This window comes from Stomoxys calcitrans, chromosome 5, assembly GCF_963082655.1.
Source record: "Stomoxys calcitrans chromosome 5, idStoCalc2.1, whole genome shotgun sequence".
Classification (NCBI taxonomy): Eukaryota; Metazoa; Arthropoda; class Insecta; order Diptera; family Muscidae; genus Stomoxys; species Stomoxys calcitrans.
Window position 1 is genome coordinate 142,266,070 of NC_081556.1, and position 25,690 is coordinate 142,291,759.

Sequence of the window (25,690 nt, forward strand, 5' to 3'; positions counted from 1 at the left end):
GAAATTTTGTCAAAATTTCATTTCTATAGGAAATTTTGTCAAAATTTCATTTCTATAGGAAATTTTGTCAAAATTTCATTTATATAGGAAATTTTGTCAAAATTTCAATTCTATAGGATATTTTGTCAAAAATTCATTTCTATAGGAAATTTTGTCAAAATTTCATTTCTATAAGAAATTTTGTCAAAATTTCATTTCTATAGGAAATTTTGTCAAAATTTCAATTCTATACGAAATTTTATCAAAATTTTCTATATAAAGGAAATTTTGTCAAAATTTCATTTCTATAGGAAATTTTGTCATTCATGTATATAGGAAACTAGCTCACCCGGCCCCGCTCCGCTGCGCCTTCTTTTACTTTATATGGAGCAAAAGTTTCCTTGGAATATTTATTTTCGACAATTAAAGAGCTTTTAGTGAAATACCATGCTACAAAAATAGTATTGGGTTACCCAAAAAGTAATTGCGGATTTTTCATATAGTCGGCGTTGACAAATTTTTTCACAGCTAGTGACTCTGTAATTGCATTCTTTCTTCTGTCAGTTATCAGCTGTTGCTTTTAGCTTGCTTTAGAAAAAAAGTATAAACAAAGTATATTTGATTAAAGTTCATTCTAAGTTTTATTAAAAATGCATTTACTTTCTTTAAAAAAATCCGCAATTACTTTTTGGGCAACCCAATATTCATATTTGATCCAAAACGGAACTGATATGGGGCATAGGGTATGCATTTTTTCACCGGATTTTGATGAAAGGTGGTTTACATATATACCCGAGGTGGTGGGTATCCATTTTACTTGTTTTTTTTTTAATTTCTCAACATTACATTTTCAAAAAAAAAAATTCATATACATATGAAATTTTGTCAAAATGTGCGTATGTGCATCCCAAAAGCACCGTACCGGCCTCATTTGAGTGTCTACTCGGTGAGTGCCAACCAGTGGTTCTGCTCGTCTACACATACATGACCGAGTGTGTAGGATTTATCCTATCCTATCGGTTTCTTCTCCGATTTTGGCGATGTCTGTCTCTGGAAAGTCTCCTTAAGTTCGTACTTAAGGAGACTTTCCAGCGACACATCTGCAGATCGCCAAGATCAGAGAAAAACCGCTTACCACAGGGCATATCGCAGCATTGTCCTGTTATAACTCCTCTAATTATACTACAATAAGTAATCTCTTATCAAAGACCAGCAATTCCTTCGTCCTCCCCATATCGATGGCAGCCTAGAATTTCCTGGCAACTCCCATCTCGTCCCCGTTTCCGCACTGGCCACCCCCTCTATTATGTACAGTAGTTTGAAAATTGGCGCATATGCAAGTTCTGCCAATGGCCCTTCTTGGAATATTAGTTCGCCTTTCCAGTTTCCCGAAATACCATCGCGACCGGGAACCCAAGTCAGGGCTATGTCGTTATCTCGAAGTGATTCCAAACACTGCGCCACTCACTTCGACCTCACTCACTTCCTAAGGTTCCCCTCTTTCAATTGATTCTCATATTGTCATGATTGGTCTAAATCAGTGGCGGACAAATGCACACACACACACTATTACACATATTTGTGTCTACGAGAGCAAGATCATAAGCCCATGGGCTTGGAAATATTATGCATACTAGCTTATGTGCCCAACACTGGTCTAAATGGAAAGTTGCTTGAAAAGGGTCTAAAGGGAGGTTATGCGCCTCCCCCATCCTGGCAATTGAGCACAAATTACATATTGTCATATTCGTCTAATATGCCTGCTTAGAGGGTTCTTTGAGGTGAGTCGGCCAGAGTCAATTTAATTTTAAATGTTCAAATTTGAGATTTTTTCTTTCGATTTTACATTGCGCTCAGAAATTTGCGATATCCTTTGAAAACTGTCTAGATAATGCACTTCTCGAAGTAATTCAAGTTGATTAATATGCAAAATGGTCATAATATTGAAAAATATTAGTAAAAAAAAAGTAAAAGCGTGCTAAGTATGGCTGGGCCCAATCTTGGGTACCCACCACCATGGATTCCGCTAAAAATGTACCCTTACTAACTGAGTTTGTATTTGAATTATTTTGATCTCAAGAAGTCATATGGGGTCGTCGGAACTTGGAGGGGCCTATTTCACCACGTTGACCGATTCGAATAAAACTTGACACTGATGTTGAAAGTCACAACACAAGTCTTTGTTTCGAATTTCAGCCAACTCGAATGAAAATTGAGGTTTATAAGGGGTGAAGAAGTCAAATCCGGGGATCGGTTAATATGGGTGATATATCTGTTTATAGACCGATTCGGATCATACTTGACACAGATGTTGAAATTCATAATTCAAGTCGTTGTTCCAAATTTCAGCCAAATCGATTGAAAATTGAGGCTTCTAAGAACTCAAGAAGTCAAACCCGAGGATCGGCTTATATGGGGGCTATATTTGTTTATAGACCGATTCGAATCATACTTGGCATAGATGTTGAAAGTCATAGCTCAAATCTTTGATCCAAGTTTCAGCCAAATCGGATGAAAATTTAAGCTTCTAAGGGCTCAAGAAGTGAAATCCGGGGATCGTTTTATATAGGGTCTATACCAGTTTATAGACCTATTCAGATCATACTTGGCATGGATGTTGAAAGTCACAACACAAGTCTCTGTTTCGAATTTCAGCCAAATCGAATGAAAATAGAGGCTTCTAAGGGCTCAAGAAGTGAAATCCGGAGATCGGTTTATATGGGGGCTATATCTGTTTATCGACCGATTCGGATCATACTTGGCATGGATGTTGAAAGTCAAAACACAAGTCTCTGTTCCAAATTTCAGCCAAATCGGATGAAAATTGAGGCTTCTAAGAACTCAAGAAGTCAACTCCGAGGATCGGCTTATTTGGGGGCTATATCTGTTTATAGACCGATTCGAATCATACTTGGCATAGATGTTGAAAGTCATAGGTCAAGTCTTTGATCCAAGTTTCAGCCAAATCGGATGAAAATTTAAGCTTCTAAGGGCTCAAGAAGTGAAATCCGGGGATCGTTTTATATAGGGTCTATACCAGTTTATAGACCTATTCAGACCTATTCATGGATGTTGAAAGTCACAACACAAGTCTCTGTTCCAAATTTCAGCCAAATCGGATGAAAATTGAGGCTTCTAGGGGCTCAAGAAGTCAAATCCGGGGATCGGTTTATATGGGGGCTATATCTGTTTATAGACCGATTCAAATCGTACTTTGCATGGATGTTGAAAGTCATAACACAAGTCTTTGTTTCGAATTTCAGCCAAATCGTATGAAAATTGGGGCTTCTTAGGGTTCAAGAAGTCAAATCCTGGAATCGGTTTACATGGGGGCTATATCTGTTTATAGAACGATTCAGATCATACTTGGCATGGATGTTGAAAGTCACAACACAAGTCTCTGTTCCAAATTTCAGCCAAATCGAATGAAAATAGAGGCTTCTAAGGGCTCAAGAAGTGAAATCCGGAGATCGGTTTATATGGGGGCTATATTTGTTTATATACTGATTCAGATCATACTTGACATGAATGTTGAAAGTCATAACACAAGTCTTTGTTTCGAATTTCAGCCAAATCGTTTAAAAATTGAGGCTTCTTAGGGTTCACGAAGTCAAATCCTGGGATCGGTTTACATGGGAGCTATATCTGTTTATAGAACGATTCAGATCATACTTGACTTAGATATTGGAAGTGATAATTCAAGTCCTTGTTCCAAATTTCAGTCAAATCGGATGAAAATTGAGGTTTCTAAGGGCTCAAGAAGTCAAATTCGGGGACCGGTTTATATGGGGGCTATATCCAAATCTGAACCGATATGGCCCCTTTGCAATCCCCTATGACCTACATCAATAAGAAGTATCTGTTGAAGCGGCTAGCTTTATAAATTCGTGATTTGGACAAACGGACGGACGGACATGGCTGTATAGACTCAAAATGTCGAGACGATCCAGAATATATTGGGTTGCCCAAAAAGTAATTGCGGATTTTTCATATAGTCGGCGTTGACAAAATTTTTCACAGCTTGTGACTCTGTAATTGCATTCTTTCTTCAGTCAGTTATCAGCTGTTACTTTTAGCTTGCTTTAGATAAAAAGTGTAAAAAAAGTATATTTGATTAAAGTTCATTCTAAGTTTTATTAAAAATGCGTTTACTTTCTTTTGAAAAATCCGCAATTACTTTTTGGGCAACCCAATATATACTTTATGGGGTCGCAGATCAATATTTCGAGGTGTTACAAATAGAATGACTACACTTGTATGCCTCAAGGCCACCGCAGGAAGAGGTTAACATGGCCGCCTATGACGCTGAACGCCGGGGTTCAAATCCTGGCAGGAACATCAGAAAAATTTTCAGCAGTAGTTATCCTTTTCTATGTTGGCTACATTTGTGAGGTACTTTGTACAACTTCTCCCCAAAGCGGTGTCGCTCTGCGGCACGCCGTTCGAACTAGGCTATAAATAAGAGGTCCCTTACCATTAAGCTTAAAATTGAATCGGGCAGCACTCATTGATTTGTGAGAAGTTTGCCATTGTCATGTTCATGGGCATTCCATTAAGGTGGGTATAAAAAGTCTTTAGACATTTCAAAAGTACCATATTTTCATTTAAAATAACGGTTCTAGGATTTTTTGACACTTGACAGCTAATCTGACATTAAAAAAATCCCACACATGCGCTTTGCCAACCCTCGAGTACTTTCACACAGGACGGTTCATAAATTACATGTGTTTCGCCACGGAGCTTTTATCAAATCAAAAGCTTTTATCAAAGATTATGCGCATTGGGCATCCTGCCACATTCCAACAATGACGAAAGAGACAAACCGAGTTGCAGTGGTCGTCAGGTGAAAGATGTCAACTCTATTAGCAAACAAATACATTCCAAAACTTCATTTTCGCAGGACACGTTGCCCCCTCCATCCATCCACAACGTAGTGGCGAGCGAGAACATAGACGCAAGAAGGCAAACGAGCTACAAGAATTTTCGCATTAGAGAGTCACACAATTATAAAATCGCACACAAAACTCTGAGTAGCAAAAAAAAAAAAAAAGTGAAACGTCGAAAATTGACAATCGAATAAAGTGCATAAATGTCTGGGGCCAAAGGATAAGCGATGCGGCAGGATAACACCAGCTAACTCCACCAGCAATTCTCCCCCAAAAGGCCACAAAATGAGTTAAACGGCAACGACAAAGGAAAAAAACAATTCCAGGACGAAGGAAAAAAACTGGCGAGGAAGCAAAAAAAAAACAATAGGTACACATAGCGGAATAATACATTTCGGCCAGGCTCTCGAAGAAGAAGAGGAAGCAGCGTAAGGATACGCAGAGGGCCATAGGGGGTAGGCAAGCGAAAAACGACAACGACAGCGGCGCGGGCAGCAGCAGCGCAGTAATACTCGTAACACACTGAAAAATCCACAAGGATAATTTTTTGTTTGCCCATAAAGGAAAAGGACGACTTTCTCATAAAAGGCAAAAAAGGAAATATAGAACAGTGAAGCGAAGCAAACACGACCAAGTCTTAGAAGTTCTAAAAGTCAATTAATCAATTAAAATAGTTGTAGATATTAACGCGTGTGTCTTTGTATGTGTGCGAGTGCGTGTGTGTGTGTTTTTTTTTTATGATAGAAATAATTGCAAAAATCCTTCCGAACAAACTTCCTACACCCACTGCCCCTGCAAACCCTACTCACAAAATGATTCAACGATGTTTGCGTCCTTAGGCTAAAACAAGAAACTGGAATTTTGAAAGGCCACCCCAGCAAACAACCGAAAAAATCGCAATGCAACGCTCCTTGCCCTCCAATATACAAAAGGGTGATTATGGCCAAAGCACCAAAGACATAGTGTAACACGTCAAAGGCAACTCAAGCAAAACACACACAGAGCGGGAGTCAAGGATTAGGAGTCAGTAACATTTGAACACTCTGCCAGTCAGTCAGTAAGCCAGTCAGCCAGCCAGCCAGCCAGCCAGCCATCCAGCAATTCAAGCATTGAGGAGACAAATCCTCTAGGCTTGCAACAGCATCACGGATACAGCGATTAAAATAAACGAAATCCCGGCACTCCCTGCCCACCCCCACACTCTGCCGAAGTATTAAACGAAACTCATAATTTTTTTTTATCCAAAGTTAAACTTTGGATTTAAAAAAAACACAACAAAGGCTAATGAATGCAACACTGCGTTTATATCCAATGGCGCTAAGACGATATCTAGTATGTGTTAGCATACTAACATGGCTATCGTTGCTAACAAGTAAGTCAATATTTAACTCTTGCCTTCTTCAGCCCCACACAAACACACAGGTTTCATACACTGCGAAAAACTTAATATTTTGACGAAAAAAATAGTTGCCCCTAGTTTTTAGTTAAGCAAAACTGATTTTTTTTTTTGGTCAAAAATTCTATAATTTAATTAAATTTCAAATATTATTTTGGTCTGCCAATTTTAATCTATCTTGCTTATATGGTGGTCTTCAACATCAAACCTCTATCGTGTTAGTGATAAATAATTATTTCATTTTTCAACGAAGTTGGTTTCAAACAAAAATTTCTGGAGGTCCATCTTTATGAAAACTCCTTTAGGAACTATCCCTCTTTATTGTGAACTAGCCTACTCAGCCACGCTGTGTTCTCTTTTACAATTACTTTACTGTACTTTAATTGTCTATGACAGCACATTTGTCCCATTAGCCGAACGTAAAATAGCGTTCCAGGCGCCTCGATCTTCTGCACTCATTCAAAAATCTCGAACACCAAAATTCGAGGTGTTTCCTTCAACAAACCTCAAGAGACATACGTTCGCAAGTTCACCCAGATCACAGAAGAAAAGGCTTCCCACAAAGGAGAGCCTACGTCTCTGCATATCAGGACAGGAACACAGCAAGTGATCAATAGTCTACTTCTCATCCTCATCGAGACAACTCCTACAGAAATCATTGTGCGGTATCCCCATGCGGCCTATGGCACAGTGTCCGGTTATGACCCCTGTCAAGGTACTCATCGACCTCGTATCGAACGCCAGAAACTCCCTCGTCCTACTCTGGTCGATGACTGGCCATAGTGCCTTTGCAGTCCTGCAACTATCCACCGAGTGCCACCTCGCCACCGACGCCGCCCTGTCCATCCCCTCGACTGTGCTCAGTAACTCGACAAATGGCACGTAGGCAAGAACAATAATTGGCCCGCCCGGCGCAGACGAACCCCTCCTGGCGCACTCGTCCGCCCTCTCATTTCCTGGAATCCCCTCATGGCTAGGAACCCATGTCAGGATCACATCGTGGGCCTGGAGCCTCGCATCTCGACCTTACCATCCTCGACTCTAAAGCCTTGAGCGCCGCCATACTGTCCACATAAATTCTGAGTTTCAATTGCGGTAAGTCCCTTATCAGAATTTATATTGCGGCCACTGCAATGGCACAGACTTCTGCCGTGCACTCGTCCGGTAGTCTCAGAGACATACTGATATTGAGTGCATCAGAGTAGACTACCAATCCAATCTCTGACTTCATCTTAGAGCCATCTGTGTAGATCGAAGTCTCACTCTCCTCCAGTACACCATTCGTCTTCCATTTCGTCTCCTCTCAGGAAATTGAATCACGAATGCGCTCACTCCAGTCGGCACTGATGCCAGGTAGTCGGAGATCCTCCTCAGTCTACCCTCCGCATCCATAATACCCAGAATCGAAATGTGGCCGAAACCATTCTTCTTCAGCATGCGGAGCTCCCTCAGCCTAAGAGCAAGCCTGGCGACGCCGTTCAAAATATAGGCCCCAATGAGCTGCATATCCAGCATCGCCTCCAGGCCTGCCTGCGGTGCGAATCTGAGAGAACCTGTGATCACCTGCGCGTAAAACCGGATCTCAGCGCCCCTGGTCAGTCTCTGGACCTTCTCGAACTCCCTCGCATGCGTCCTCTTCCCTATGGCATTCCACCATACCAGTGCCCCATATGCCAGTACCGGTCTCACGATGGCCGTATACATCCAATAAAGCAACTTGGGAGTTACCCCCACTTCCTACCGCTGCATATCCATCCTACAGTAGAAAAAAGCGCACAGTGCCTTACGCCTTCTTTCCTCGGTTTCCCTCTTCCGGGTCACTCTCGAATCGAGGACTATGCCTAGGTACTTCGCCTTCATCGACAGCCGTAGGGTGACCCCATCCAGACGGGAATCTGAACTCCGGTATCTTATATCTACGCGTGAAGAACACCAGCTCCGTCTTGCCTGGGTTGATCCTCAACCCATTTCTGGTAGCCAATCGCGTCAACCTCCTCAGTGACCCATCCATGATCTCCCACCATTAGATTTTTCCTCTTTCTTTGCGTATACAACCGTGATTGCCTTCAAAAGACTTCTTTGCTGGGGCTTCTCCATCCATTTTGACAATATGGCCTAGCCAGCGCAACCGTTGTATTTTGATACGTGTAACTATGCTATCGTCGTTATATAGCTCGTGGTTTATACGACGCCTATATCCTCCAACATATTTTACGAAGCATCTTTCTCTCAAACACTCCAAGCACTGTCTCATCTGCATTCACAAGTACCCATGCCTCAGAACCATATAACAACACGGGTAGTATCAGTGACTTGTTTAATGTAATCTTTGTGTGTCGAGAGGTGGCCTTGTCTCTAAACTGCCCACTTAATCCAAAGTAGCATCTGTTTGCCAGTATTATTCTTCGCTCTATCTCAAAACTGATGTCATTCGTTTCGGTTACGTTGCTGTTGCTGTCTATCTCAAAGTTGTGGTTCCCAATTTTCTCCATTTTTTTATCTGCTCGGTGATACCATTTATTTTATTTTATCTCCATTCACTGCTAGACTCATTTTGATTGTCTTTCGATTCTTTCAAAGGCTACAGTTACTTCTTCCGGTGACCGACCTATGATATCGATGTCGTCGTCATGCGTTCCCTTGTGAGTAGTGTGTCATATCTATTCCCATCTGCATCTCGTATTATCTTCTACAGCAACTTATTAAAAAGATCTCACGATGGACTCTCTCCTTGTCTAAAACCTCGTTTTGTATTGAATGGCTCGGAGAGATTCTTTCCTATTCTTGGTGAGAAACGCGTATCAGCAAGTGTCACCCCGCAGTGTCTTACTAATTTTGCAGGGATACCAAACTCAGACATGGCTTGAAATACCTTTGAACGTATAGGGCTATCAAAAACGGATGGAGATGGTGGGTGTTGATTTGTCTTTTTCGGGTCTCCAGAATTTGCCGCAGTGTGAATATCTGGTCCAGGGTGGATTTACCAGATCTAAAGCCGCATTGATAGGGCCCAATTATCTCATTGACTTTAGGTTTTAATCTTTCACACAGAACGCTCGAGAGTTTCGTATATGCGATGGGGAGGAGACTTATTCCTCTGTAGTTGGCACATTCCGTCTTGTATCCTTTTTTGTGTACGGGACATAATATGCTGAGGTTCCAATCATCGGGTATGCGTTCTTCTAGCCAGATTGAGCAGATAAGCTGATGCATATGCTATATCAGCGTGTCGCCTTCTGTCGTAAATAGTTCAGCGAGTAACCCATCGGTTCCTGCTGCCTTGCCGGGTAACCCATCAGCTCCTGCTGCCTTGTTGTTCTTTAGTCGGTTCAGTGCTACTTGGACCTCATTCTGACTAGAAGGCAAACATACCATCATCATTGATAGGTTCTGCGGTATGTTCTACGCCGCCAACGTCGGACACTAGCAGTTGGATGAAATGTTCTTTCCATATTCTCATCATGTTATCTGTGTCAGTTACCAGATTTCCTTCTTTGTCTCTGCAAGAGGATGTGCCTGCGCCAAAGTTATCGGTTTGATGTTTAATTCTTTGAAAGAATTTCCGGACTTCATTCTGACACCTGTAGATCTCAATTCGCTCACACTCACGTCTTTCAATTTCCTTTTTCTTTCTGCGGAATAGACGTTTATACTCTCTCCTTTTCTCCCGATACCTCTCCTTCATCTGGCGCTTTGCTACTGATTGCAGGGTTGCTCTATATGACGCATTATTGGCTTCAGTAGCATCTCGATACTCTTGGTCGTACCGGCTGAAACTTTGCACAGATTTTATTTTTGTTTATAGGCAGGTTAAATTCGAAGATGGGCTATATCGGACTATATCTTGGTATAGCCCCCATATAGACCTATCCGCCGATTTATGATATTAGGCCCATAAAAGCCACATTTGTTATCTAATTTGGCTGAAATTTGGGACAGTGAGTTAAGTCAGGCCATTCGACATCATTCTGTAATTTGGCTCAGATCGGTCCATATTTGAATATAGCTGCCATATAGACCGATCTCTCGATTTAAGGTCTTGGTCCCATAAAAGGAGCATTTATTGTCCGATGTCACCGAAATTAGGGGCAGTGAGTTGTGTTAGGACCTTCGGCACCATTGTTTAATTTGGCCCAGATTGGTCTAGATTTGGATATAGCTGCCATATAGACCGATCTCTTGATTTAAGGTTGTGGGCCCATTAAAGGCGCATTTATTGTCCGATGACGCCAAAATTTGGGACAGTGGGTTGTTTAAAGCGTCCTCGACGTCCTCCTTTAATTTGGTGCACATCGGTCCAGATTTGGATATAGCTGCCTTATAGACCGATCCCTCGATTTGAGATTTTGGGCCATAAAAGGCGCATTTATTATCCAATTTCGCGGAAATTTGGGACAGTGGGTTGTGTAAGGCCCCTCGACGTCCTCCTTCAATTTTGTGCAGATTGGTCCAGATTTGGATATATCTACCTTGATTTTTGGTCTTGGGCCCATAAAAACCGCATTTATTGTCTGATGTCGCCAAAATTTGGGACAGCGAGTTTTGTTGGACCCCATGATATCCGTTTTCAATTTGGCTCAGATCGAATCAGATTTGGATATAGCTGCCCATAAAAAGCGGCATTTATTATCCGATTTCGCCGAAATTTGGGAAAGTGGGTTGTGTTAGGCCCCTCGAAGTTCTTCTTTAATTTGGCTCAAATAGGTCTAGATTTGGATATAGCTGCCATATAGACCGATCTCTCGATTTAAGGGTATGGGCCCATTAAAGGCGCATTTAATGTCCGATTTTGCCAAAAATTGAAACAGTGAGTTGTGTTGGACCCTTTGACATTCTTCCTCAATTTGGCTCAGATCGGTTCAAATTTGGATATAGCTAGCTCGATTTTTGGTCTTGGACCCATAAAAACCGCATTTATTGTCTGATGTCGCCGAAATTTGGGACAGCGAGTTATGATATCCGTTTTCAATTTGGCTCAGATCGGATCAGATTTGGATATAGCTGCCCATAAAGAGCGGCATTTATTATCCGATTTCGCCGAAATTTGGGACATTGGGTTGTTTGTGTAGGCCCCTCGAAGTTCTCCTTCAATTTGGCTCAGATCGGTCTAGATTTGGATATAGCTGCCATATAGACCGATCTCTCGATTTAAGGTATTGGGCCCATAAAAGGCGCATTTATTGTTCGATTTCGTCGAAACTTAATCCAGTGACTTATGTTAGGCTATTCGACATCTGTTTGCCATGCGCCTCAGATCTGTTCAGATTTGGATGTAACTGCCATATAAACCGATATCTCGATTTAAGGTTTTTGGCCCATAAAAGACTCATTTATTGTCCGATGTCGCTGAAATTTGGGACAGTGAATTGTGTTAGGGCCTTCGACATCTGTCTTCAATATGGCCTAGATCGGTTCAGATTTTGATATAGCTGCCATATAGACCGCTCTCTCGATTTAAAGTCTTGGCCCCATAAAAGGCGCATTTATAATCCGATTTAACTGAAATTTGACACATTGACTTAAGTTAGGCTTTTCGACATCCGTTTCGTCAGATGGTTCAGATCGGTCTATATTTGGATATAGCAACCAAAAAGACCAATTTTTTGTTTACCAAAATTGAACAATGACTTGTTCTTATAAGATCACTCAATGTCTGTGCCGAATTTGGTCAAAATCGGACCATATTTCGATATAGCTGCTATGGAGGCATAAGTTATGCATTTTTCACCGGATTATGACCGGATTATTTTTTTCTATCGAAATAAGTGTCAAGATCGATGATATAGACGTTACAACTTTCGCATATATCATCGGGGCCTGATAATATAATCGATGTACGTCCGGAGGGAGTGGAATATAGTGTCAGATATATTACCCCAGTTTGGGGAAATCGTTATTCCACATACGACAAGCGATGGTGCCAGTAATTCTACGTTCAACGTAGTTAGCCTGGCTGGAAGCACTTGTTGATGTCCTTAAAAAACGTGGCAAGGCTGGTTGTATAGTCTTCAATGGGTTAAGAGACCCTTGGACAGGTGGTGGTTTACATATATATATTGTATATATTGACATATATACCCAAGGTGGTGGTTATCCAAAGTTCGGCCCGGCCAAACTTAACGCTTGTTTTATTTCATTTCGTTCTGTGTACTTTAACCCATCCCATTACAATAACATTCCATTTAATTTTATTATTAAGTAACCATATCTCAACGTTTTGTTGTTGCATTCGTTTCTTCGCATTGGCCACGGGTCACTGTAATTCAATACATTTCCGGCCTTTCTTGGTTAAGAGCTTAGCTTTGTTAATTGGCTGCATTGTCGTTTTCTTACTTTTTCTTCTTCTTCTTCTTTTTCTTCTTGTATATTCTTATGTATCGCCTGCTAATTAGTTACCCAGTCTGTAAGAATAACAAACCTTAAGGTGCCTCATACCTACACACTGGAACGGCACACGGAGCCGGAGCCCTTAGTGCTGGACTGTGAATATGAATTGGGGCCACGTGAGAAGGGGTTTGTGCTCAAATGGCTGTTCAACAATCATTCGATATATCAATGGATACCCTCCGTAAAGGGATTTGCTATGGTAAGTATGAATGAGGCTTTAATCTATTGTTTAGCCAAAAACGAAGAAAAAAACAAAATAACCCATATTAGAAATGGGATCATGGAATATTTGTCATGAAACAATTCAAAAAACCAAATGAATATTTGATAGAAAAATTATGTTAAAATTTTATTATAGAAAATTTCATTAAATTCTAGTTTTGTAGATAGGATCTTAAATTTGCCATAATAAGTAGACAGTTGGAAATAATGAAAAAAAATCGAAAATGTTCACTATGAAAGAAAATATAGTTTAAATTTTATTTTCATAAAAGATTTCATTTAAATACATTCTAGTTATAATAAATAACTAGACTGACTGACTGATCATCGCCCAGCCCAAACGGCTAAAGCAAGAATAATGAAATTTTGCATGAATGTTGGTCTTGGGTCTTAGGCACGCATTAAGGCTGGATTTGCTGATGTTCGTACCTTCAGGTACTAAAAAGTACCAAAAAGTACGAAATGGTACATATTTATCCAAAACGGAAAGGGCTAGAATTATGTTCTTAGGCTCCAATTTAAGAGCGTCTCGAAAAATAAGGTTTGCCAAATTTTTTTTTGGAAAATCGTACCGGAATTGGGAGAAATAGTACTTTAGTACCGCATTGGTACTATTTGGTACTTTCTTTGCTAATTGAACTAGATCACTGAATTTTGGAACTCTTGTACACTATAGCAAACTTAATTGGGGACTATAAGAGTTTTTGGAATTTTGTATATTTAAGTGCTAAAAAAAGTACCAGAATGGTACGATATGGGTGAACTTTGTGCAGGGCGGATTGATAGAGGTAGAATTTTGAAATTTGGCTTAATAGTATGAGGGAGAAAGGCCAAATAAGAAAAATAGTACTGGTAACTCTGGAAAACGCAATTGGTACCATTTGGTAATTTCGTTACAGATGAAGCAAATATATGATGGGTGACTAAATGATATATTCAGAGTTCGTACATTTTGGTACCAAAATTGGTACCATTTAGCACTATCTTTTCGGATGGAGCTAGAGGTCTGAATTTTGGCATGCAGGTACAGTTAGGAAATATATAATGAGTGACAATGATCTTTTTACAATTCGTACATTTTGGTACCAATATCGGTACCATTTGGTACTTTCTGTATAGATGGAGCTAGATTACTAAAATTTTGGATGTAGGTAATACTTAGAAATATATGATGTCCAACTAAATGGTTTTTTCACAATTCTAACATTTTAGTACCAAAATTAGTGCTTTTTGGTACTTTCTTTGTAGATGGAGCTAGGGGTTCGAAATTTGGGATGTTGGCACAACTAAAAAATAAATGATGGATGACTAAATGGTTCAAAATTTTTACATTTTTGGTACTAAAAATGGTACCGTTTTGTACTTTCTGTTCAGATGGATCTTGAGGTCTGAAATTTGGCATGTGGGTACAACTAAGAAATAAATGATGGGTGACTAAATGATCTATTAAAAATGCATACATTTTGGCACCAAAATTGGTACCATTTAGTACTTTCTTTGCAGATGGAGCTAAAGGTCTGAAATTTCGATTGTAAAAAGGAATTACATAATGGGTGACTACATGATCCATTCAAAATTCTTACATTTTGGTACCAAAAAGTGAAAAATAGGTACTAAAACGTACAAAATTGTACATTCTTTATGAATTAAGCTAAAGAGCTCAAAATTGGGATTCGTTTATACCTTGACAATAAATATTGGGCGACTTAAAGGGTTTTCCGATGTATTGTTATTCTTGGTACTATTTGGTATTTTTCTCAAAGAAAGGGAACAGATTTCTACATTTTTCTTAATGTTTATTATTAATTGCCATAAAAATCTGTGTAAACATAGTCTTTTCATAAATTTTAAAAAAATTCTTATTTTTGTAAACTTTAATTAACATTTTTTTTTTTGTTTTTCCCCCAGGGTATCATGAAATCGAAAATAAATACGGAAATTTTCACACTAGAAGGCAGTCCGGGTGTGATATCAATACGTAGGCCAGATTGGAATATGACCGGAGAATACACGTGTTTTGTGCAAACATTCGAGTCAACAGATAAACGAAGTAGCCGTCTTCAAATAATTGGTAACACATCCTCAGAATTTATATATGAGGAGTGAATGAAAAAACTTAATTAATGTTTCGAAACAATTTTTAAAAATTCCAGTTCCTGAATCGGACTTTTTACTAGAAACCAAAATGGATGGGGCACGGGAGAATGTTGAAGTAATGTGTGCCGTTCAAAATGTATTCCCCCAACCGGTGCTATCTGTAAAGTAAGTGATCTTAGGGCTTGAAAGCTTTTATATTGCTATTGATTTTTAGAAAACTCTGTCAATTTGGATGAAATTTTGCATATAGACTAGACCGACCCACGACTTGAAGAAGAATATTTTTTTGCAAATAGGCAAACGCGTGCCCTGCATTATTTCCTTTTGATCCCAATAAGCAAATTACAAAATATTATAGCGATGGCTTAGCGACAACCCTTACCGACACTACGTCCAAAGTCGGATTTAGTTCATTGTAGGTATCCAGTTAAGGATTTTAGGTCTTAAAATGGAATTCGTAAACAAAGTACACGTTTATATGGCATTTATGGTTTAAGCATAAACTGTATACTGCGTCAATACTGTGGTTGCTACACTGTGCGATTCGACTCGCAAATACTTCTTGATTCGGCTTAGCTTAGCTATCTAAAGTCAGACGAAAAACAAGATTTTTTGACTTTTGACATTTTTCGATTTAAGAAAAGTCGACTTTTTTTCCTATTATGGAAAAGTCAACTTTTCCACTGTTTTTTCGAAGCAAAAAAATCGACTTATCGACTTCATTCGATAATAGAAATGTCGATTTTTCAACTTTTTATATTACAAATTTAAAAAAGCAGCAAAATCCCATTATACTTCATATGCACTATCTTCGACAAAGATTTCTAGGGTTCTAAAAATTTGTGCATTTTAGGAATCTTAGGTTATTTCTCGGCAGGTGCAACTTTTAGTTTTCCCGCCAACACAAGCAATGATCGATTATGGAAACTAGAATCGACTTTCGACTGATCGATTATTCGACTTTTAACTATTGAACATTTTAGGCTTCTATTGGGTTGCCCAAAAAGTAATTGCGGATTTTTCATATAGTCGGCATTGACAAATTTTTTCACAGCTAGTGACTCTGTAATTGCATTCTTTCTTCTGTCAGTTATCAGCTGTTACTTTTAGCTTGCTTTAGAAAAAAAGTGTAAAAAAAGTATATTTGATTAAATTTCATTCTAAGTCTTATTAAAAATGCATTTACTTTCTTTTAAAAAATCCGCAATTACTTTTTGGGCAACCCAATATTTTAACTAAAAACCAGTAAGGAAAGGCAAAAGTGGGGCGGTGCCGACCTTATAATACCCCACTCCTAATCTACATGTACAAGCTGAGAGCTATATCTTATCCGGAACCTCGATGGATGGATGATGGACCTCGGCGGATGTTTTCAGATGGGTTATTAAACAATCCATATTAAATTTTGAGCAAATGTTTTTTTTTTCTTTTTTTTACGTAACCAACACGCAGGGGATGTCTCCTATGTATGCAGTGAATTGTGTTGGCAATTAGGAAAGTTGAGGTTTGGAGGGGGGTAAAGAAGGTGTAGTGTTTAGTGATATTCGTCTTAACTTTCTGAACGTCATTAGCCGAAAGTTGAATCCACATACCAATGGTTCGGTAAAGCATGGTTCGGTCGACTGGCCAATCAATTGCAAACGGGTGTGAATTCCCAGCAAGTCTTGTATTCCTGGTGAACATCCTAACATCAGAGATAAGAAGACGAATATCCCTGGAACACATGCCATGAAAGTAACAATAGAGCAGTATAACGCTACCCACATTCCGACGATGTTCAAGAGAAGCAATATAGTTGGATACTCTACTGTCCCCAATCACCACCATAGCTCTCCGCTGAGACCGGTCAAGTAGCTCCAAGGATGAGAGTTATATTCCATCCTTGGTCTGATGTAGATAGTAAAGATATTGAGAAGATCAGAAGAGGTGAAATACTTCCTGCACCGTGTGAGAAAGCCCAAACACTTGAAAGCTTCTTTCGACACTTCGAATACGTGTTTTGACCAACGGACATCACATTGTATCTTCATCGATCTAGCGGTGTTGGCATCAGTAACGTAGCGCACGTAAAATAACTGGGAGTAACTATTTCATAGAGGATGGGTTTCATGGTCCATTTGAATTGAGGGAAGGAAAAGATGACAGGAGTAGCCGAAATAGCTGCGAGGGTCCTGAGAAAGAAGGAGTTCCTCTCTTGTCGAAAAGGGTCTATGATGGCTTGCTTGTGTGAAGGGCTATTTCGACAGATGCAGAACCAATTTTGCTTGACATGCCTCCACTTCATTTACTCGTGAGTTACATGGCTGTTCTGTACAGAGTGAGAAAGGGAATTCCACTTTTTCCATTTTCCATTTAGAGCGTCTTTATGATAGGTGTAAGGTCATATGGACGAACAGTTCCGACAATGGTCGGGTTGATTTACGAAATTTTTCTTGATGGGACGTTCGTACGGGTCTGCCCGGAAATTGGCTTCGGCTTTAGTCTGGGTTTCATACTGAGGGATTTCATACTGCATCAGAGGCATTTGTCCGCAACTGATTTGTGCGACTGTGGAAGACCTGAAGACTTGAGGCATGGACTGACACGCACGCCTGTACTATGCAGACACAAGAGATTTAAACACAACTGAAATTTGTGAGGTAGTGTCGGATTTCAGTAGGGTCCTTGAAAAAACGACTGTTGCAGGGTTGGCCACCTCTTCCCGGTAGGAGACGAACATAATTAAGTGGAGGCATGTATGCACTCTAAATATACATAATGAACCCACAACATGGTGTTGCTCTACAAGCGCGATAGTGGAATTTTGTGCTGCGCTTGCCATGTCCTGGCACCTGTTTTGCCTAAGTTGATGCTGCGGCGTTTGCCATTCGTTGTTTCCGGTTGCTTTTGTGTTTGTGTTCGATTATCCGTGGGGATGGCCGTCAGGGCTGTCGTTTGTGTATATAGTCCTGGTGTATGTTCTTTTTGTGCAAATTCCACATGCTGGCTATAGGTCGGTTAAAGGCGACTTCTCTTTTTTTCCTAGGTGACCGGACCGGAACTGTTTCGGGTTCAACTGGTAGTAGTCTTTTAGAGTTACGAAGTCCGAGCGGAGTCCGATCTGATGCCACGGGTGTCGGGAGCCCCTAGAACTTCGGTTCCAGCCTAACTATGGTGAGGCCCCAGTGGGGTATATTAGTGGCTGTGATTAATACCCAAATCGTAGTAGAGGGCCGGCTAGACGTAGAGTTGCGTTTTCAATCGGATGCCATGACCCATAGATCACAAGAGTTGGGGGTGATACTACGCTCCTAACTAAGAAAGTGAACAAGTCGAAATACGTGGGATTAAATGTGGACCCATGAACAAATGCGGTTTTTATGAGTTTAAGAACCCTAATCTGTTGATCGGTCTATATGGCAGCTATGTTTAACTAAAGTCGAATGTAGTTCATTCTCGCTCCGTATATCGAGAGGGCTAGTGTAACTCACTTTTCAAATGTCAGCGAATTCGGGTTATAAATGCACCTGTTATGGCCTTAAGACATTATAGCTGGAAATCGGTCTATGTGGCAGTTATATCAAGAGACAATATTTGACATGGATGTCAAGGGCTTTAACAGAATTCACTGTTCCGAATTTCACTGAAATCAAGTAATAAAAAAATGTTTTTACTGGCTTGAAACCCAAAATGGATTTCGGGAGGCCTTATAAAACTTTCTGTTTAAAATTTTAGCGAAATCGGGTTATAATTGCGTATGTTATGGCTTAAAGACCCTATACCGGCAGATCGGTCAATACTGCAGCTATACCTAAATATAGTACGATCTGAAAAATATTTGGCAAGTATGTCGAGGAACTTAGAACCCACCGAAGAACCGGCGTATGGAGGAAATACGAATTTGTGCAAAAATTTAGCTCAATATCTCAACTTTTTAAGACTGTAGAGTGATAAAAACACATAGACGGACAGACACACCGTAAGAATTAAATCGCTTTAGAATTTTACGACGATCAAGAATATATATATTTTGTAAGGTAGGAAATTCATATTTCGATGTGTGCAAACGGAAAGACTGAATGAATATACCCCCCCTAAAAATGTGTTTTTAAAAGAGGGTTAATCCGTTGCAAAATATTGTAGTGCTGAAACTATGGCATTTTAAGATGCCTCCTCTCCCACATACAAAGCTTTGGTTAGGCACAACCTTTAATGAAGGATATAACATGTAAAGATTTTAAACAATCATGGCAGTTATATAAAAAAGACACAAATCAATAGTGGTTATGATTTCCTATTCTCCATTTTGTGCTTCTAAAAGCGCTGAATTGCATACATAGGGGAAGCGCACTCAAGTGACACATTATCCTTCACCTATGAATTTAGAGCAGCAGTAAACGCTGAGTAGTTTGAACTTCCCTTACAAAGCTGTTTTTGATCGGTTGTTCAGGTTTTTGATCGGTTGTTGGAGTCTCATATCCAATCTACAAACAATTTGGAATAGTTAATTGTTTAAGACTCCTAAATATCTGTGCCGAATATGGTTTAGATCAGCTACCATATTGACCTTCATTCTAATGAGGGGCCTACTACAACTACTAAATTTACCATGAATATTCCATTTAGGAACAGGGGATACTTTAATGAGTACAGTCCAATTCTTGTTTAAGTTCAATGATAAGTGCTTCCTTTTTTATGAGTCCGAATGGCGCACTATGGGCCAAAATGGGAAAATTTGGCCAAAATTCGATAGAACCCACAAATGTGCTCCGATTTTGATGAAATTTGAAACAATTGCAGAAGACACGTTATATTGGGTTGCCCAAAAAATAATTGCGGATTTTTTAAAAGAAAGTAAATGCATTTTTAATAAAACCAAGAATGAACTTTAATCAAATATACTTTTTTACATTTTTTTCTAAAGCAAGCTAAAAGTAATACCTGATAACTGACAGAAGAAAGGATGCAATTACAGAGTCACAAGCTGTGAAAAAATTTGTCAACGCCGATTATATGAAAAATCCGCAATTACTTTTTGGGCAATATTTTCGAATTTTGACCTTGAAACACTCTGTATTGGCACAAGATTGAAATTTGAACGTTGTGGCCATACATGGTGTCAAAATTTACCATTTTTACCATCATTTACTTTACAGGACTTATAACTTTTGACGTACAAGACCAAATTACATGATTTTATTTTGTGTCACGAAAGAACAAATAGATAAACAAAATGAAGTCAAACAAGTAAAAGTGTGCAAAGTTCGGCCGGGAGGAACCTTGGTCCGGCCGAAAATGAAGGGCACGTTTTATTCTACATACCAAACTTCTGTCAAACCAGCAAAAATTAAAGCTTCTAGGAACCGAAGAAGGATTATCGAGAGCCAGGTTTACATGGGAGCTATATCAGGTTATAGACTGATTTGGACCGTAATTGGTCAACAACTATGCCAATTCGTAGCAGAACACCACAAAATTTCCACAAAATCGGACAATAATTGTGGCTTATTGGGACTCAAGAAGTCAAATCGGGATATCGATTTATATGGGAGCTATATCAAGTTATAGACCGATTTGGAACGTAATTGGAAATCGTAACGGAACATCACATGCTCAATTTAAGCCAAATCGGATAAAAATTGCGGCTTGTAGGGGCTCTAGAAGTCAAATCGGGAGATCGGTTTATATGGGAGCTATATCCAAATCTGAACAGATATGGCCCATGTGCAATTCCCAACGACCTACATCTATGGTGGTGGGTATAAAAATGTTGCCTTAATATACCCATCATCATAGGCGGTATACTAATCTAGTCAAGGGGCGGGCTGCAATGATCGCTTTTTCGACCATTGCCAGGGGCCTCGTCAGACTGCTATGCCACAAAAAGATTACACGCTTCCACCTGCCCACTGATTAGTGAGCAGCTACCATTTGCATTGCACTGCTCACTAATTAGTGGGTAGGTGGAAGCATGTAATCTTTTGGTAGCATAGCAGCCTGACGAGGCCCCTGGCAAAGGCCGAAATCGCGAGCATGGCATGGCGAGACTCTTAAAAGTGTTTTTCTTGTTTTGTTTTGAAATAGAAGCAAGAAATAAAAACACATTGGTCCAAGCTGGTTAAACCAACAACAAAATTAATTTATTTTGTATAAATTTTTAACAGAATCCATGGCGGTGGTTTCCCAAGATTCGGCCCGGCCGAACTTAGCACGCTTTTACTTGTTTTAAACTAAAATGGCTTTATTGTACATATCTGTCAACCAATCTCCACGAAATTTGGCATGGATCATTTTCTTAAGACTCTTAATATAGCCGTTAGATTTTATAGAAATCGGTTCAGGTTTAGATATATCTCCTATATATATGCATGCCCGATTTTCACCTTTATAGCCATGGCAAGCAAATTAATTAACCAATATTCCCGAAATTTTGCAAATTATTTTCATAAGCATTTCACACTATGCGTGCTGTTAGAAATCGGTTCAGATTTGGATATAGCTGCCATGTATATGTACCACTCAAATTGAACTTATGGATCTGGATCCAGTTTAAGGATCTATGCAAAATATCAAGTGGTTACCTCTCTCCCCTTTCATGCTATAGTGATTTTATTTAAAGACGGACATATATGTCTGTCTGAAGCTGTTAAATTAGAAAAAATTTTATATCAGTCAAAACGAAAAAAGTGCACGAATGTATTTTGCTAATGGTAAAGGGAACTTTGCCGAAGTTATTTAACTTAAATTTTGGTTAACGATCGGTGATGCTAAGTGATTACAGGAGAAGTTTTTCCAATTATGTTAGAATATCGGATCAAAAAAGGGTTTTTAAAAAAACATTTTTTTACAACTTTTTTAGTTGTAAAATTTGATTTATAAACAAAATTTTGTAAAAATTCTAGTTTAAGGAGAGAAAAAAAGAATATCACAATTTTATTTATTTAAATTAGAAAGTAAAATTCTAAGAATATGTAAAGTGTTACATTGGGTTGCCCAAAAAGTAATTGCGGATTTTTTAAAAGAAAGTAAATGCATTTTAATAAAAAATAAATAATAATAAAATAAAATATTTTTAATAAAAAAAAAAATATACTTTTTTTACACTTTTTTTCTAAAGCAAGCTAAAAGTAACAGCTGATAACTGACAGAAGAAAGAATGCAATTACAGAGTCACAAGCTGTGAAAAAATTTGTCAACGCTGACTATATGAAAAATCCGCAATTACTTTTTGGGCAACCCAATTTGGGTAAGATTCATGTCGAATTTTGGACAGGCATAAACCAAACTTACAGTCAATATACTACGTTCATATTTTAAGAGAGATCAATATGTGCTTAATGCAATTTCATATGCTAAATTTTGATATACAAAACATCAAAAATTTCTAATTCTTTTCCATTTCCATTGTCCATTCCACTTCCGCCAATAGTGCGATACCACTTGGTAGAGAAGTTTTAACATGGCAAGATACCCCACAAATGTAGCCTGATGTTTATGCCGAGATTTGAAGCCAGTTGTTCGAAGTTATACTCCGACATGCTAACCTCTGCGCCACGGTAGAGCCTGCATAATATGCACTTTTTCTCAGATTGCAATCAAATTTCAATTAGTTGTTCTGCTAGCCCTGCCCAATATAGTCTTAGTAAGAGCATATTTGGATCTGCCTATTTATCTTGAACTTATAAGGGGCGAATTTATTACCCGATACTGATCATATTTAGAATACTGGCATACCCCTAGGCATACGTATGATCCAAATGGTACCCTTTTATAATATAAGCTATGTGTAACTAATTGCACAAAATTTTCAATATTTCCATTTGACTAACTTTCCCTTTCATCTTTTCTCGTTTTTCTTTCCCTTTCTTTTAATTTGTACTTTTTCATAATTAGCAGATTTGATACGAAAATATTGGATTCGGTCTTAACGCAAATGGATCAGAATGCAAGTGGCCTATATAGTATGACAGTTAGAACGCGTATACCTAGAGATAAATTTGAATCACCCACACCGATAACATGTGCATTTTACCTGCTTGGTACTAATTATACTAAAAGACGGGAAACTATTTTCTATGGTAAGTAGAGGTAAGACATTTTCACAAAAACAAAAACCCCAAAAACCAACAAACCAAACAAACCCAACAACTAAAACAGGTCGAACAACAAACTCAGGCTAAGTAAATAACAAAGTTTAGTTTCCAAAAGCCACAGAAAATCAAAACAAAAATCAATAAAACTTAAGTGACCCTTTTTTTCTTTAAAATAAAGTCTAATGGCAATCTTAAATGGCCATCAACCTTTAAAATTACTCTGAAGGCAAATATGTTTTAATGGAATAATTTCAGTAATTGCTGTAATTTCACTTCGAATAAAGGAAATAATTAAAAATGACTGCCGTTTAAAATTGAAAAAGAAAATAACCCCCTCACTTGCTGACCACCTCATTTCACACTTGGGAGGATATTGGTGGGCTGTCATATTAAATCACTTTGTTTCCTTCAAATGTTCATGTTGCCTAGATAGGACAACTTAAGCAGCAACTCTTAAGCCCTCATATCCTTTTGTAGCCACCCTTGACTACACAGAAATGCTATTAAGACAATGATTTAACAACGCCCACCCCTTATCCCCTCAACACACATATGCCATACCTCAACGAAAGGTAATGGACCGAGCCATCAAGCTAAGGGCCAACATTCGAGTGGCCAAAGGAGCAGACAGACCGACATACAGCCAAATTGACATGTAATTCGATGTTCCTGATGACTGACGCACATTTGTCACCAAATAATTGACTAAAAAAAGACAAGACCTGCCCAAAATAAAATGTTGAAAAAAAAAAAAAAAAAAAAAAAAGTAAAACAAATTGGCCGTTGTTTATTTTTAAATCTCCATAACAACCAATTTTTGAATTTCAAATTAACTTTGGTTCTCATTTCATGTTCTTCTTCTTCTTCTTTTTTTTCTTTTCTACTCTGTCCCTGTTGGCCTTTGCCAGATAAAGCAACAAATATACAACGTAAATGGACAACAGTCGCTGTAGTCATGTCGATCGCGTCTTTAGCTTTAAGCAGTTAGTTTGGATAATTGTAATGATATTTAAAACAAATTAAAAACAAACAAAACTGATAAAAAAAAAAGAAACAACCAACCAACTGAAAAGTAAAAACCAAAAAAGTATATTTGTGTTCGTATAGGATATTTCTATTTAGAATTTTAAATGAAGGAAACAAAACCACACAACAAGAAGAAAAACCAACCACAAAAAACCAAGAAGAAAAAAAAAGCGTAAAATAAATTTTGCGGTATTTTTAACGAAAAAGTGCTTATTTTGTAAATGCATGTAAATGTAAGAAAATAAAAACAAAAAAACCAAACAAATACAAAACAAAAAAAAAACTATACTAAAAAAAAACAGCCGGATTTTGTGATTGAAAATAACAGCGGGGATTGGATAAATCAACCTAGCAGGCTTTTATTGAAAGTAGGTAAGTAAGGGAAGGCAAACACACAAAAGTAAAAATTATAAAATAAAATTTTAAAAACTATTTCTTTATATAATAAACGAAAATAAAATAAAAAAAAATTATGCTTGAATAATAAATTAAAAAAAAAAAAACCAAAAAAATAACTTTTTTACTTGAAAAAGAAATTTAAAGGCCTTATGGGTAATTTAAAGACTATATGAAAAACAAGTAAAAAAGCGTTAAGTTCGGCCGGGCCGAACTTTGGATACCCACCACCTCGGATATGTATGTTAACCACCTTTCATCATAATCCGGTGAAAGGTGCATAATTTATGCCCCCACAGAAGCTATATTGAAATATGTTTCGAATTGGACCAAATTCGAGACGGACATTGAGTGGTCCAATAAGTACAAGTCATTGTTCAATTTTGTAGAACGGCCATAGCCATATCCAAATATAAACCGATGTGAAACATAAACGACACGAATGTCGAAAAGCCTAACATAAGTCACGGTGTCAAATTTCAGCGAAGTCGGACAATAAATGCCTTTTATAAGGCCAAGAACTTAAATCGACAGATTGGTATATATGGAAGCTATATCCAAATCTGGGCCGATCTGAGCCAAAATGAAGAATGACGTCGAATAGCCTAATTAAAACACTGTCTCAAATTTCAGCGATATCAGGCAATAAATTCGTCTTTTATGGGCCCAAGACCTGAAATCGAGAGATCGGTCTATATGGCAGCTATATTCCAATCTGAACCGATCTGAGCCATATTGCAGAAAGATGTCGTAGGCCTTAACACAACTCACTGTCCCAAATTTCGGTAATATAGGACAATAAATGCGTCTTTTATGGGACCAAATCCTTAAATCTAGACTGGTCGGTCTATATGTCAGCTATATTCAAATCTGCGCAGATCTGAGCCAAAATGAAGAATGACGTCGAATAGCCTAATTAAAACACTGTCTGAAATTTCAACGATATCGGACAATAAATGCGCCTTTTATGGGCTCAAAACCTTTAACCGAAAGATCGGTCTATATGGCAGCTATATCCAAGTCTGGACCGATCAGGGCCAAATTGAAAAAAAAAATGTTGAAGGGCCTAACACGACTCACTGTCCCACATTTCGACGATATCGGACAATAAATGCACCTTTAATGGACTCAAAACCTTAAATCGAAAGATCGGTCTATATGGCAGTTATATACAAATCTGAACCGATCTCAGCCATATTGAAGAGGAATATCGAAGGACCTAACTTAAC

General features: G+C 38.6%; 1 protein-coding gene across 3 annotated transcripts; it reads left to right on the plus strand.

Annotated features, from left to right (window-relative positions):
- Window positions 1-4,827: 4,827 nt before the first annotated feature.
- Window positions 4,828-24,207, plus strand: LOC106088764 (uncharacterized). Of its 3 annotated transcripts, none has more exons than XM_013254434.2 (6): window positions 4,828-6,237; window positions 12,654-12,847; window positions 14,779-14,941; window positions 15,024-15,132; window positions 22,840-23,034; window positions 23,948-24,089. In XM_013254434.2, exons 1-5 carry the CDS (start codon window positions 6,150-6,152, stop codon window positions 23,030-23,032), a joined length of 747 nt encoding a protein of 248 aa, XP_013109888.1. In that variant the 5' UTR covers window positions 4,828-6,149; the 3' UTR covers window positions 23,033-23,034; window positions 23,948-24,089. The 3 variants fall into 3 exon arrangements, with proteins under 3 accessions (XP_013109888.1, XP_013109887.1, XP_059226483.1); XM_013254433.2 differs by having other exon boundaries at window positions 4,829-6,237; window positions 22,843-23,024; window positions 23,948-24,207; XM_059370500.1 differs by having other exon boundaries at window positions 4,832-6,237; window positions 22,840-23,024; window positions 23,948-24,207.
- The last annotated feature ends 1,483 nt before the right edge of the window (window positions 24,208-25,690 follow it).

Bases quoted from the DNA above. Each gene is read 5' to 3' on its own strand.
- LOC106088764 (XM_059370500.1), top strand. From the start codon at position 6,150: ATGAATGCAACACTGCGTTTATATCCAATGGCGCTAAGACGATATCTA. The intron at 12,848-14,778 runs GTAAGTATGAAT...TTTTTCCCCCAG, and splicing joins CCGTAAAGGGATTTGCTATG to GGTATCATGAAATCGAAAAT. The intron at 23,025-23,947 runs GTAAGTAGAGGT...GGCCTTTGCCAG, and splicing joins ACGGGAAACTATTTTCTATG to ATAAAGCAACAAATATACAA.